Source organism: Gymnogyps californianus, chromosome Z (assembly GCF_018139145.2).
Source record: "Gymnogyps californianus isolate 813 chromosome Z, ASM1813914v2, whole genome shotgun sequence".
NCBI lineage: Eukaryota > Metazoa > Chordata > Aves > Accipitriformes > Cathartidae > Gymnogyps > Gymnogyps californianus.
This window is the reverse complement of record NC_059500.1, coordinates 47,774,164-47,788,958: the sequence shown is the minus strand read 5'-3', so window position 1 is coordinate 47,788,958 and position 14,795 is coordinate 47,774,164. Positions and strand designations below refer to the sequence as shown.

General features: G+C 38.1%; 1 protein-coding gene across 1 annotated transcript in view; it reads left to right on the top strand.

Annotated features, from left to right (window-relative positions):
* Nucleotides 1-14,795, top strand: part of DENND4C (DENN domain containing 4C) — a 77,485-nt gene that overhangs the window by 59,365 nt on the left and 3,325 nt on the right. Inside the window, exons 24-32 of the mRNA XM_050913750.1 lie at nt 501-681; nt 2,302-2,411; nt 6,036-6,211; nt 7,232-7,414; nt 8,956-9,145; nt 10,053-10,298; nt 11,670-11,787; nt 13,468-13,621; nt 14,539-14,603. Of these exons, the coding sequence (XP_050769707.1) occupies nt 501-681; nt 2,302-2,411; nt 6,036-6,211; nt 7,232-7,414; nt 8,956-9,145; nt 10,053-10,298; nt 11,670-11,787; nt 13,468-13,621; nt 14,539-14,603 (1,423 nt within the window). The remainder of the gene's footprint in view (nt 1-500; nt 682-2,301; nt 2,412-6,035; nt 6,212-7,231; nt 7,415-8,955; nt 9,146-10,052; nt 10,299-11,669; nt 11,788-13,467; nt 13,622-14,538; nt 14,604-14,795) is intronic.

Genomic DNA, 14,795 nt, shown 5'->3' with positions numbered 1-14,795 from the left:
CTGCAACTTCATTTTTTTAGTATCCTAATTATTATACTTCGTTGCATCCTGTGTGTTAGTGACTTTGTTATTGTTGCATCATTTCAGCTGGTATGTTTCATTCCTGTTTTCAATTCTGAAAACATGACTTTAACTTGGACCTTTTTTCTGGTAATACCTTCATTTTGTGTAATGTCTGCCAAATCACAATTTCTGCATCATTTTTCCTGTTTCTCCTGTAATGAAGACATTTATATCCCTGTCGCTTTGTCACTCAGTCTGATCCTCAGCTAAGTATTTTCACTGCTAAGGCCTTTCATTTTTCCAATATCCTTCTGGTTTGTCCAATATCTGCTCTTTTTGGGGTTGTGTAGCTTTGTCTTAGGTCTAATAAATCTTTTACATCAAGATTTTGTCTTAATCTGCTACTTCAATTATTTATTTATTAGGATAAAGATGGAATTCAAATAATGGATCTGGAAGTACTCAAAAATGCTAATTTTCTTCTTCTTGTATTAAAGGAAGAAAACAATCGACCAGACTTTAACTTCCCTGCTGGTTTTGAAGATAATATTTTAGGAGATAATCTGTCATCAAGAACTGGAGTCCCAGGGCTAATTACAAATGAGCTTGCACAAAGCACTACTAGTCTTGGCAGTAGCAGTAGCAGTGGAGATGCAGGAAGACAGCATTACAGTGCAGGTGACTTTTGTTTGTTTGTTTGTTTCCCCCCTCATAACTTTTTTTATAATATAACAAACAGGGAAAACTATTATGTGTGAAATAATTCATAACAGTGGAAGCTATGGTAATGTGAAATTATTTCAAGCCCTTAAGATAAGTACAAGCAAATTTGTACTTCCATTCTATACTCTTCTTCTTTTGCAGTAGCAAATAGCTAATACGTCTCCCTTTGTTGAATGTATAAAAAGTTGATACAAAATACAGGGATTTAACTGTAAAAATACTTCCTCTGTGTATGTGATAGGAAGATTCCTAACTAGTTATAGCCAGGAACACCTGCTTATTCATGTAAAGTAATAATACCCTGAAAGTTCTTGAAATGCTGATACAGAAAAGCAGAGCAGTGTTCAAGAACTGCAAATAGTTGCATAACTAACAGAGGCAGATCTTTTGAGGGGGGGGGGGGAAAAACCCAAACCAACCAAACAAAACCAGCCCCACAGCCCCAAGCCCACAAAAACCCCAAAGCAACACACACAAAAAATGCATCAGCTTTACTGTGGAATAGGAGGTATTGGATGCATACTTGATTTGAAATTGTGAAGGTAAATAATTGATGAATATATGCCTATTGCTAAATTGTCCTTACCCCTTCAGTTCTGAAACTGGATGAGGTAAATCTAATAATTTTCAGTTCAGATTTGATTCAATTAGATTTTATTCTTATTTTGAGAAAAAGGTGTGTTGCTGAACCATCTGGGGGTTTGGTTTAGCTCTCTTTGGAGTACTTTAATGATGCAAATATTGTAAAGTCATCTGCATCAAGAGAGGAAGAACTATCTTGCAGACTGGACATAAGCTGGCCCTGTCTAGCAAAATCTAGATGAGATATCTTCTAGTTCCAGTCAGTTAGGAGAGTTATAAGAACTAACTATAAAGAGTGGCAACCATCAGCAGGATATGTAAAATTTGGTCACAAACAAACTTTAGCTGAAGAAGCAGAGGAGCTGCCTGTATGACAAGGGGACTCTGGTAGTGATTTTTTGAATAGGAAAGTTTGATTGGGCTTGTCAGAGGAAATAATGCTGATAGTTTTGCTTTCTGAAACTGATTCCAGCCATTTCCTTCTGGTAAATATATTCCAACTCCTTTTCCCCTTCTCCTGGGCAAAACCCCAGCCTTACCAAAGATAGATTATTTGTTTTACTGCAATGTTAGCCAGGGGAAATTTAAGCACAGTAATGGCATATTTGGTATCATGTGTCTTGCCTGGTACTATCCTTCTGTTTGCTATTTACATATGGATGCAACTTCTTAGAGTATATATATTGGGCAATCTTACTCCGTTTTGCCATTCTTTATTCTTTCTTTGTATTTTCAGATTTTATTCATGGATGCTTTTTTTCTTTTACCAGTCTGTGATATATTGTGTTAGACAAAAATAACTTCAAAATGTTAATCACAAAAATGTTGTTTTTCTATATTATAATTAATATGAGTGAAGTTACAGAGCTACATATATCTTTGGAGATCTTCTGGTACAATTTGCTGTCTTGGTCAAATAGAAATTATTTTCTGTGGGAATGGATGAATTACTCTTTCCTTGAATACAAGACCCAAATTACTCTTTCTGTACAGGTGAAGTTTCATTCCCAAGAAGTATGAAAGTTCTAGATTCTGAGAAGTCAGAGCACAGCTCTTCACATAATACTAGTTTATCCAGCATTTTCCAGAACTATGCAATGGAGGTAAGATTAATAAACTCATAGATGAAAGATACAATTATTCAATCTTACTGTATGCATTAATTACCTGTTTCGTTGGATTGTGGTTGGATTTGTCAAAACAATTTTTTCCATGTTTCTACTGCAAAGGTGCTTGATACTTTTAACCCAGGGTCTGACAGCAGCTTTAAAATGAAAAGTGTTAAATGCTTTTATGTATCTCTCATATAGAGAGAGAAGAGACAATTGAGGGAAGGGTCAAAACTTGAAGTGAGACAGAAATGAGAGAGGAAACAAGATTTTGGGGTTTTTTTTCCTTTCAAGGTTTTTTTTGTTTGTTTTTTTTCCCCTTTATGAAAATTATGTGTTTTTACTAAGTAATTGCGGTGGGTTAACCACAGCCAGCTGCTAAGCTTTCACTCAGGCACTTGCTTACTCGCCCCTCATCAGGATGCGGGAGAGAATCAGAAGAGCAGAAGCGAGTAAAAAAAGCTTGAAGGTCGAGATAAAGACAGTTTAATAAGTGAATTGGGAAAAAAAAAAAAAAAAACAAACCAGGAGGGGGGACAACAAAAAACAAGTGATGCAAAGGCAATCAGTCAGCACCATTACACACCAAGAAACAGCTACCTTGGAAAAACTCCTCCCCCACACACACAGTTTTATTGCTGAGCGTGACATTATACAGTATCTCAGGTCAACTGAGGTCAGCTGTCCTGGCTGTCTCCCCTCCCAACCTCTTGTCCACCCGCAGCCTCCTCACTGGGTTGGGGACAGAATGAGAAAGAAAAGGCCATGATGGTGTGTAAGGCACTGTTCAGCAATAGCTAAAACATTGGTTTGTGTCATGGTTTAACCCTAGCCACGCAACTAAGCACCACACAGCAGCTCGCTCACTCCCCCCTGGCGGGATGGGGGAAGAGAATCAAAAGGGTAAAAGTGAGGAAACTCGTGGGTTGAGATGAAGACAGTTTAATAGGTAAAGCAAAAGCCCCACGCACAAGCAAAGCAAACCAAGGAATTCATTCACCACTTCCCATCGGCAGGCAGGTGTTCAGCCATCTCCAGGAAAGCAGGGCTCCGTCACGTGTAATGGTTACTTGGGAAGACAAACGCCATCACTCTGAATGTCCCCCCCTTCCTTCTTCTTCCCCCAGCTTTATATGCTGAGCGTGACGTCATGTGGTATGGAATATCCCTTTGGTCAGTTGGGGTCAGCTGTCCCAGCTGTGTCCCCTCCCAGCTTCTTGTGCACCCCCAGCCTGCTCGCTGGTGGGGTGGTGTGAGCAGCAGAAAAGGCCTTGACTCTGTAAGCACTGCTCAGCAATAACGAAAAACATCCCTGTATTATCAACACTGTTTTCAGCAAAAATCCACAACATAGCCCCATACTAGCTACTATGGAAGAAATTAACTGTACCCCAGCCAAAACCAGCACAATGTGTTATCAACATGGAGTTGGTCACCAGACTAAAACACAGCACTATAAAGACTGCTATGAAGAAAATTTAACTCTATCCCAGCCAAACCCAGCACAATAATGATTTAGTATGCTCTCTGTTTCAGTTATTGCTTGTAGATGCTTTCAGACTTCCGATATGTAGGCAGTGGTCACCGTGTTTGCCTTGGTCGCTTTTCTTTCAGCTGTAGTGTTATTTTGGTAGGTCCCATATAATTTTCTTTTATGTTTGATCTTCTCGAGATCTAGGCTTGTCAAACTTCTGCACTGCATTATATGAGGGGCATAGCATAGTAAAAGAAAAATGTTGCCGTTGGGCAAATATCTAAAGTGTATTAGATCTGAAATATATTATATGCTGTGTTGATCTAAACTATATTATATGTTGTGTTTGGTGTTGGGTTTTTGGTTTTGTTTCCTGTGAGAGTGAAACAACGAAGTAAGAGGAAGCCTGAAAAATAAGGATTGTAGACCATTCTTCAGCTGGTACAGGATTATTTTTTACCATCTTTTTTCCAGTTCTCAAGCTAGTTTAGTGATGAGACTTTTATTAGGTAAAAAACAACTTTCTGTTTTTTCCACTTGTATTGGGTTTGTGTGGCAAGCTCTTGGTAGCAGGGAGGCTACAGGAGTGCCTTCTGTGAGAAAATGCCAGAAGATGTCTGATTCCCCCATGTCTGATAGACCCAGTTCCAGCTGGCTCCAAGACAGACCTGCTGCTGGCCAAAGCTGAGCCATTCAGCGACAGTGGTAGCACCTCTGCGATAACATATTTAAGAAGAGGGAAAAAACTGCTGCGCAACAGTAGCTGGGGGAGAGGAGTGAGAATGTGTGAGAAACAGCCCTGTAGACACCAAGGTCAGTGAAGAAGGAGGAGGAGGAGGTGCTCCATGCACTGGAGCAGAGATTCCCCTGCAGACACCAAGGTCAGTGAAGAAGGAGGGGGAGGAGGTGCTCCAGGCACTGGAGCAGAGATTCCTCTGCAGCCCATGGTGAAGACCATGATGAAGCAGGCTGTCCCCCTACAGCCCATGGAGGTTAACAGTGGAGCAGACATCCACCTGCAGCCCGTGGCGGACCCCATGCTGGAGCAGGGGTATGCCCGAAGGAGGCTGTGACCCCGTGGGAAGCCCGCGCTGGAGCAGGCTCCTGGCAGGACCTGTGGCCCTGTGGAGAGAGGAGCCCACGCTGAAGCAGGTTTGCTGGCAGGACTTGTGACCCCGTCGGGGACCCACATGGGAGCAGTCTGTTCCTGAAGGACTGCACCCTGTGGACAGGACACATGGGAAGGACCCATGCTGGAGCAGTTTGTGAAGAACTGCAGCCCATGGGAAGAACCCATGTTTGAGAAGTTCATGGAGGACTGTCTCCCGTGGGTGGGACCCCACACTATAGCAGGGGAAGAGAGTGTGGAGGAAGGATTGGCAGAGACATGTGATGAACTGACTGCAACCCCCGTTCCCTGTCCTGCTGTGCCGCTCAGGGGATGAGGTAGAGAAGCCAGGAGTGGAGTGGAGCCCGGGAAGAAGGGAGGAGTGGAGGGAAGGTGTTTTAAGATTTGGTTTTTATTTCTCATTACCCTACTCTGACTTTTGACTGGCAATAAATTAAATCAATTTCCCCTAGTTGAGTGTGTTCCGCCTGTGACAGTAATTGCTGAGTGATCTCCCTGTCCTTACCTTGACCACAAGCCTTTTGTCCTATTTTTCTCCCCCTGTCCACTTGAGGAGGGGGGTGATAGAGCGGCTTGGTGGGCACCTGGCATCCAGCCAAGGTCAACCCACCACACCACTATAAAGGCTTCTTTTGTGTTTGGTTGGTTTGGGTTTTTTTTTTTTCTTTTTTGGAGATGCAGACATGCATTTATTTATACAAGTCAAAACAATTCATATATGCTGAAGGCTTCATAGGAGTGAGCAATTGCAAATGCTAAATTAGTAGCATTTCAGGGTAGTGCTTGTTCCAGGTCTCAAAATACCTAACAAAAATAAATTACTAGTATTTGCATTTTGTAGCTAAAAGTTATGTGGACAAGATAACTCTGAGTATGCTGAGTAAGTAGTGATGAACTCATGCCTCCCAACTGGGATTCTGATACCTGTTAAACTCCAGTGGATACTAAGCCTATAAAGCCAATTATAAAAGAACTGTGAAACAAGACGGATAATATTCATTCTTTGCTGTTCTAGGTATTGATGTCAAGCTGCTCTCAATGTAGAGCTTGTGGTGCTTTGGTTTATGATGAAGAAATTATGGCTGGATGGACAGCAGATGATTCAAACTTGAACACTACCTGTCCTTTCTGTAAAAGTACCTTCCTACCTTTACTTAATGTGGAATTTAAAGACCTACGTGGCTCTGCAAGGTTAGTGGGTTTTATAGATACTCTCTTTCTGCCTTTGCATTTGTACATAGTTATATTTTTTCACAAAAGGATCTTAGTTATATCTCCCAGTATTTTTATCTAGATGTTTGCAAGAATGTCACTGCCTGTTCGATGGTTGTGATTGTACTGAAGTCATGTGAACTGTTGACTTTGATTGTAAAACAGCCGAAAAGCAAAGAACTGGTTGCCTTTTTAGCACTTTTTCTTTTCATTTTTTTTTGTAAGCATAACTGTACAGAAGGTATGTCTGTTTTCATTTTGTTTAGCTTTTTAAACAAAGCTAATGGATCATGAACTTTTTAAAAGCATATGAAGCAGTTTTTAAATCTGTCAGCAAAGAATTTCTCCCAAACTAAATTTACTAACAGCTTTTAGTTGCAGATGCTCCAGCTTATTGTTTCTCCAGTAGTTCTCCAGTTTAAGCTTCTCCACTTACTATTTTTACCTCTTTTAATTGCACTGTGAAGGCTGGAACTTATTTTAAGGTCATTTAAAATGGATTCTCACTGTAGTGTTATTGCTGTGAAACAGAGCTGGCATTAGCATTCTCTAATGCTGCAAGTGAACATCTGTAGAGTGTGTACTTAAAAAACCTTAACAAAGCAAGACACGTTCCTGTTAACTTGTGCCTATAATTGTGTATGGTCTTCTAGTCTGTAATGTCACATTACAGTATGAACCATTTTCAGTGATGTCTCAGCTATTGATAGATTGTTGCTGATTGGGAACCACGACAAACTAAGGTCACTTGTAATGACTTAGTCCAGCATAGGATTTCTTATTTTGCAGATCAAATCTCTGTATGTGTTTGATAACTCTGCCTATATAAGTTACAGTGGAGAGAGTAGGATGAAGTTTGTGTCCTGTTGTCAAGCTTTTTAATGTTTCCTTATTTTACTTTTTGAAAGTAAATGTAGAAAATAATAACTTTTTAAATTACTTTACGCTCACATCTTAACCTTTGTATTTCTCTCCCCTCACATTCATGTTGTTACTTAGCTTTTTCCTGAAGCAAAGTACCTCAGGAGATAGTTTACAGAGTGGCACCCTTCCATTAACCACGGATCCCCTGGAGCAGAAACTGTTGTCCAGTCCAGCGGTTGCTGACTTGATCAGTTTTTCAGATCACCCACAGTCCAGCCACACCATAGCTGAAGAAACTAGCTCTGCAGCTGAGCAGAGGTAGGTAAAACAGGGTTAGTTCTGTCAGAAATGTGTCAACACTTCCAGTATTTCTCCTCTACCTCTAAAGTGAAGGTTGGCTTATGTACCAAATACAGTGGCAAAGTACAATTGTAACTGGAAGACTGTCTGTTTCCTCTCTTTCTTTTTGCATGTTTTGACCATGCTTGAAGTAAGCTGGTTCCACTAAATGAGTGGGTTTTAGAGATACAACTATAGAAATAAATCTTCAGGTCCATCCACTATTGAGTAATAGCTAAAACTTCTACTCAGTATTGTTAGAACACACCTTTTGAAGACACACAGAAATTTAAGCATTACTTCTCCTTTCCTTGTGTTTAGAATTTGACAAGAAGGACACTGCATTATGGGGAAAAATAAGTCTGTTTGCTGGAACACTCTTTTTTGAGAGAAAGCTCTCGGAGCACTCAACACTTGTACTGAGCATGCATTCTATGACAAATAATACTAGTGTAAAACTGAAACTCAGAAAAACAATACCACTTTTGAAACAGTTTGAGGAAAGAAGCATTAGGGAGAAGGTATCATGTTGGAAGAGGGAAGAACTGAAATAGTGCTGCTATGAATTGTGACCTTTTTGCTGGGATTTGTTGATATTTTATTGTAATAGGGATTTTTTAAAATCATTATTCAGTTTGAAATTCTTCAGTATCAATGCCTATGAGCTAATGCCCATGTCAGACTATTAAAACTTAGGTCAATGTGATAGTAGTTAGTCTTAATACTCTAAAAATGAAAGGTGGTATTGCTTATGTTAATCTCTTAACTTTGATATCATGTATCTTTAACAAAAGTCAAATTTAGGAGTGAAGATCACCTCTAAATTAATCTCTTCCCTCTCTCTGCAGATTATTTGGAAGTAGACGCTTTCTGTTTCACTTGGTGTTTTTTCTTCTGTATTGTGGTTGAATTGGTTTTATCCATTGTTTCAGTTATAAGGGGCACAAAATTAATATTCCTGGATCTGCAAGTGGCTTGATTGTATGGGTTAAATTTGACAAGCCTGTAATAGGAGTTTGCTTAAATTATCTTCTTGGATGAGTTTGACACAATTTTATTTTTTCAGGTTTTTTGGCATGCAACTTATAAATTGTTTTCTATAATATTTTTGCTCTGCTTATGACATTTAAAGAAGATAAACATAAAGGGAAGAGGAAGTAAAAATGAGCATAGTCAGAACAAGATAATCTTTGTGTGTTAACAAAACTGTACTTTGCTGTTTTTCTAAGCAAGGTAAAGCTGTACCAGAGCAATGGTACCTATACAGAACTGCAGTGCTTTCAGATTCATGTCTTAGGTTATACCTAGCTGCTTTTCTGGAGGGATGGTTATACTGTTCTGAGAGGCATTGTGTTTTATTTTCCCTAAACTGTGGAGCTAACTGGGCAAATATGATTCCTTATTAATAGAGAAACTTGGTTTGGGATACTTACATGGCAGCCTTTCTCTGTTTCCTTCCTGTTGCCATAGGAATGCTGAATAGTTTCATATTAGCATATTCTCTTCTAAAATCCAAACAGTGGTGTGGCAGAAGAACAGAGTAAAGATCCCAGAACCATGAAGATATCTGCCAATAATCCACCAAAAAGGGGAGTGTCCTTGACTCGGAGCCACAGTGTTGGAGGTCCACTGCAAAACATTGATCTTTCCCAGAGACCATCTCATGGCATTTCAACAGTTAGTCTTCCAAATAGTTTGCAAGAAGTTGTGGTAAGTCTAGAAGCTGCACATTCAGTTGACAGCAAAATATTGAAGGCAATAAACTTACAATGAATTATATTCTACTACTAGCATTCTCGTCCATTTGGGCAATGGGAATGGCGAAGTGTATTTTCATGTTCTTATGACAAAAAAATCTTAGTTCAGTTAATCTAAAATTGCTTTTTGAGTACATTGTACAAATGGTGCTGCTTGATTTGAAATATTCTCTCTAGCAGAATGAAGCTAGTCTTTGTCTTTCTAAAACTGGAAGTTTGTTTTAAAAGTAACCCAACTTCTACAGCAGGCTAAACACAATAGTGCAAACAACACACTGTTGCAAGAGTGAAAGTTTGTTCCTTTTCCACACATTTACTTACATTCCTCTATGTTCTGTTAGGCTTACCTGTTGAGTGGATGGGAGAAGGTAGGAGGCAGTATTGAGACTATTACATTATTCTTGCATGTGAAACAAAGTGTTTCTCCTCTCCTGCTGCTTTTTATTGGCAAGACGCTGTCTTAACATGTGAACTCATGATTCAGTTCCACAGCTGATGTAATTACTGACATTTTTGTGCAATCTCCATCGCCACTGGCTTAGTACCGGCTTAGATAGCTTGAAACTGCACAATCGGGAACAAGTTATAACAAATCAGCATTTTCTCTTTTTCACATAATAGAGAGAGCTTAGGTGATTGTTCTTTAAAGTTAAGAAACACCTCAACAGTCAAAACTGCTGATGCTATTAAAGTTACTGTGTGTTCAGTACTGCCAGAGGCTTCTTCCAAACATCAAAAGAAACTGTGCAACAGGGGATTTTCAGGGCAAGTAATGCTGAAGAGTATTTCTGGAAGAAAAATCTTTGATTTTGTAAAAAAAAAAAAAAATTTTTCTCGTGTGTGTGTTGTTTTGGTTTTAGGATCCTTTAATAAAAAGACCTAACCCTCTTGCTGTATCTGTACCCTACTTGAGCCCTTTGGTACTGCGTAAGGAGCTTGAATCACTGTTGGAAAATGAGGGAGAGCAAGTAATTCATACGTCCAAATTCATCAATCAACACCCCATAATTTTCTGGAATCTAGTTTGGTATTTCCGACGGTTGGATCTACCTAGCAACTTACCTGGGCTCATTCTAACATCTGAACACTGTAATGATGGGGTGCAGGTAAGTGGCTTTGTCATAATAGAACTGCAGATATTAGAGTAAGCTAAACTTGAGAGTTTGGTTCAAAAAAAGTGGGTAAGTAACTTCTGAGTAGGTTGGATCTAGGTTCCTGGTTTTTATGATACAAGTAGATAGGTTTGTTTTCCACAAGGAATCTTGAGGGAAGATGAGTGAAAACAGCATTCAAATTCTAGTCAAACTGTTCTCTTTTAAAAAGCTAGAAAGTAAGATTCATTAAAGAGAAGGCTGATATATAGAAGGAAAAAAGATGTGTCTATGGAGAACTCACAAATTGCAATACATTGTAATCCACATAGTGTGGGCTATGTACTTCAATATATAAACCTTTTAAGTTATTGATCAATATTTTTTGTTCTTTTCCACTAATAGTTTTTGCTATTCAGACTCCACTGAGTTTCATTACTGTATGAATAGAACAAAAGAACGTAGAATGGATGCTATCTTTTGAGTATTTTGCTTTTCCCATTTTAAGGAGCAAAGGTTTTTTTGAAACCGATATGATTTGTGTAAGTAGCAAATTCAATAGGTATTTGTATACGATGCACACAAAAAAGTAGTATTTTCCTATCTACTTTTAGGCACTTTAATTTTAAAAGTCCCTCCCTTAATTTTCAAAGAAATCCCCACCTAGAAGCAAGAACAATTTTCCAAGAAATGTAGCTGAAGACCAATACTAATGAAATCTAAAGCATACTGGAAAAATACAAGGCATTAGCAAGGAAAACCACAAGATGGGACATATCATCTTGTAATTACTACTTTGAATTGACACACTAGTGATAAATTCTTCTTGCCCACTAATTCTTATTGTAGTAGTGATTCCAGAGGCACTTAATTTTATAAAATAATTATGGAACTACTGTTTTGAGTGCCATATATTTTTAATGGAAATAAATGTTTCGTATTTGTGTGTTTCGTATTTATATGCAAATACAGATTCTTTCTGCTTGTTGGGAAGACTAACACATAGACATGCATACCCAATCTTAATCAGGTCAGAAAATACTAAGGTATGGCATGATAAGTAGTACAAATCAAGTAACGTGTTTGATGCACAAAAAATATTTTTGGATACATACTCATAAATATTTTCTTCAGATATCAGTAGAAAACTGAATGGCCTTCACACATTAGGCTAAACTAGAAAAGGCAATTAAATGTTTCAGTACTTGTGACTTTGCTCTGGTTGAGTGCAGTTTCCTCTAGAAGATGTCAACTGTTCCTGTTTGTTGGATTGAAGATAAATAAAGTAAACCCTTTTTTGTTTGCAAAATGAGTAGAAGCAGTTTTCTAAATAATAAGACTGTACTGATGTTTTTAAAACTTTTTCCCTTTCCTCATGTTTTTTAGCTTCCTTTGACATCTCTTGCTCAAGATAGCAAGCTGGTATACATCCATCTTCTGTGGGACAATATCAACCTTCACCAAGAGCCGGGGGAGCCCCTGTATATATCTTGGAGAAATCTCAGTAAGTAAAACAGATGTTACAGAAAGCAGAGGGAGCAGTGGCTATGGAAAGAAACAGGTTTTTTGTAGTGGGTGAAGTGTGCACAGCCCATCAAGTTGGAAAGTTTTTTGTGTGTGTGAAGCATCTGCAATCCCTTAGGTACTTAACGTAGTCTCGGTGTCAAAGTATTTGTGAAAATATCTTACTGATCTGTGTGAAAAGGTATGTTATCTGTTCTTTATATGGCATACACTTAGAGTGGGAGGATTTGCTCTAGATGTGGTGCTAAATAAGCTTACCTGATTTGAATGTTTCACTGTATTATCTGGTTATATATATGCAGGCTTGAAAAAGAAGACTGTATTACAAGAAAGTATCTTGTGTTTCTGTAAATGAATGAAAGGTCACAAGTCCTGTTAATATGTATGTTTAGCAGCCTACTTGACTGTCAAAAAGTAAGATCCAAGATGTTATCTACCATAACTCGATTTGAAAGGAAGAAAAAACAGGCAGACTGGTTGTGAGAACTTAGGGATTTCAGTACTTCTGATCAGCAAAAAACCCTTTGCTGACCTAAACTTCTCAGTCTGGGCTTTAACTTTAAAAAACTATGCTAAAAACTATGTAGCATGCTAATTCTGGTTCTAAGGAAGAAAAAAGGGTTTGTTGAAAAGTGTCCTAAAAATAAACAGACTGATCAGAAAATTACAGTCAAGAGCACAGAATAAGATGTGGTGTTTCCCTCAGCTTCTACAAAAGCATACTGATTTGAGCATAATACATGAAAAGCATCCCCAAAGCACTCAGACATGAATGAAGATGCATAAATGTATGTATTTATGTAAATACAGGAGCAAAAGGCCTGTTTTAAACGTGGAAGAAAAGTAGTAGTATTGTAGATAGGCTCTACAGCAGTGTCAGAAAGTATTTGGAAAACAGGAAATTACATTTGTAAACCATCATATATGTCAATTTTATGAAAACCTTAGGTTGGTGTGATTATGATTACTAGCCTTGGTCTACATTTCATTTACACGCCGCGTACTTGCTGCCTAATCTGTAGCCTTATTTTTTTGGCAGTAAATGGACTTACTATTCCCTCACGAGTCACTGTTTTCCAAAAAATAATAGTTCAGTGTTATTCTGGAAGTGGTAATGTAAGCAACAAATTATGATGGTAAATGTCATGATAATGTTCTTTCCTGTTTGACACAACTGTGCATTATCTATTTCAATATGTAGTCCGAAGTCACCAATGAATTGTAGGTGGCTCTTAAGAACAGCTTTGATAAGAAAAGTTTCTTTGATAAGAAACGTGACAGTATTTTCTTTTGTTTTATTTCTTTTCCTGTGTGTAAAAATAACCTTCTTGGAATGAACTTACTTTTTGAAACTTAAGTACAGCAATAAATCTGAGCTAACAACCCATCACAGGCAACATCTGATGCTGGATACTGTTCAGCCTCTTATATTTCTCTGTCATGTGGAAGCTCTTGCACATGGATACTTGATGCATCCTGTCACTTTCGTGGTGGAGTAAAGACTATAAGCAGACAAAGCCTTTCCATTGTAACATTTCCGCAGATTGAGTAGACGCAGATTGAGTATATATGTCTCACTTTCTGAAATACCTTCTGCTTATTAAAGTGGCAAAAAAAAAATCTTTACTGTTTTAATAATCTATACTGTTGCATTTCCCAGATTCTTCTGAAAAGAGACCCTCCACAGTGGCAGAAGATCAGCAGGCAACAAACACTTTGTTGGAGAACATCAAACTAAGTATTCAACACAATAACGTTGTTAAACCAATCAACCTCCTTCTACAGAAAGTTAAGCCAGATGTGAAACGACAGAGGTAAAGGGGTAATCTCTTCTTACTTTCTCCCCACTCAAAGTTAAACAAGATCAGACTGTATACACTTCATAATGATAATTCCATAAGGACCTCTCGGGAATATTCAGTTTCATTTGTGTCCACCAAACACTGTGTATATTTGTTTATGCCCATGTTTACAAACAGATGCATTCTGTAGCCAGATGTATAATTCATCCAAATCAAATGGATGAATGTCATTCTTTATTCAAAATGGACATTTTACAAATTAATAAGAAAAATGCAGATATTGACTCTGCAGATTTTGCCATCTGCACTACAATTCAAAGAGGGCTTCGTACAAAAGCACAGCCTCTGAAGTACATTACAGCAGATACAAGATGTGTTTGAAGTCTATAATGCTAAGTCATCTTTGCTTCTGTGTTTTATAGTTACTAAAAAGAAACAAGAACTAATCTGCCTAGAGAAGAATCTTTATGAGTTCACAAGGAAAAAAATTAATATCTAATTCTTTAGTTATATCCCGTTCTGAGATAGATCGTGACATTCTGAAACGAAAAACAAAGTATGGGCGATCTGAAATATACCTGCTGCCTGTACTTCACCCTCAGGCAGGAATGAGTTAATAAATAAGTGGTGCTTAATTTTGTATTTCTTGTTTTTCTGGAGTTTTTATGGCACGTTTGGCAGAAGGATTTTTCATAGAAAATGTAACTGCTGGGATTTGGCGATAATGTAACTTCATGCGTTAAGGAAAAATATTCAGGCATGAGAAAACCTTAAGCTAGTAATCATGTAGATCGGTTGCTTTCTTCACAAGCAAGATTAACAGAACAGTTGCAAAACTACATAGTGGAAGATTAGCGTCTTCAAGAGTGACTTTCTAAACTTAGGATAGATGGTGCTTTTATTGACTTGCCGTTCAAAATATTTCCTAGGAGTTTTTACAGAGAAATTCTTTTCCTGTCTCTGGTGTCTCTTGGAAGAGAGAACATTGACATTGGTAAGTAAAAAATACCATGAAATACATAGTGCCTGTGTATGAAATATATGAATACTTTATATGAAAACTAGTATATAAAATTGACTGTTCATCCATGAGTTTCTAAGTAACTTTTCAGTTGCTGTGTTTTAGTGAAAAGTACTGTGCTGTCACTCTTCAAGTAGGTGTTGCTTTTATGAAAATGTAATTCAG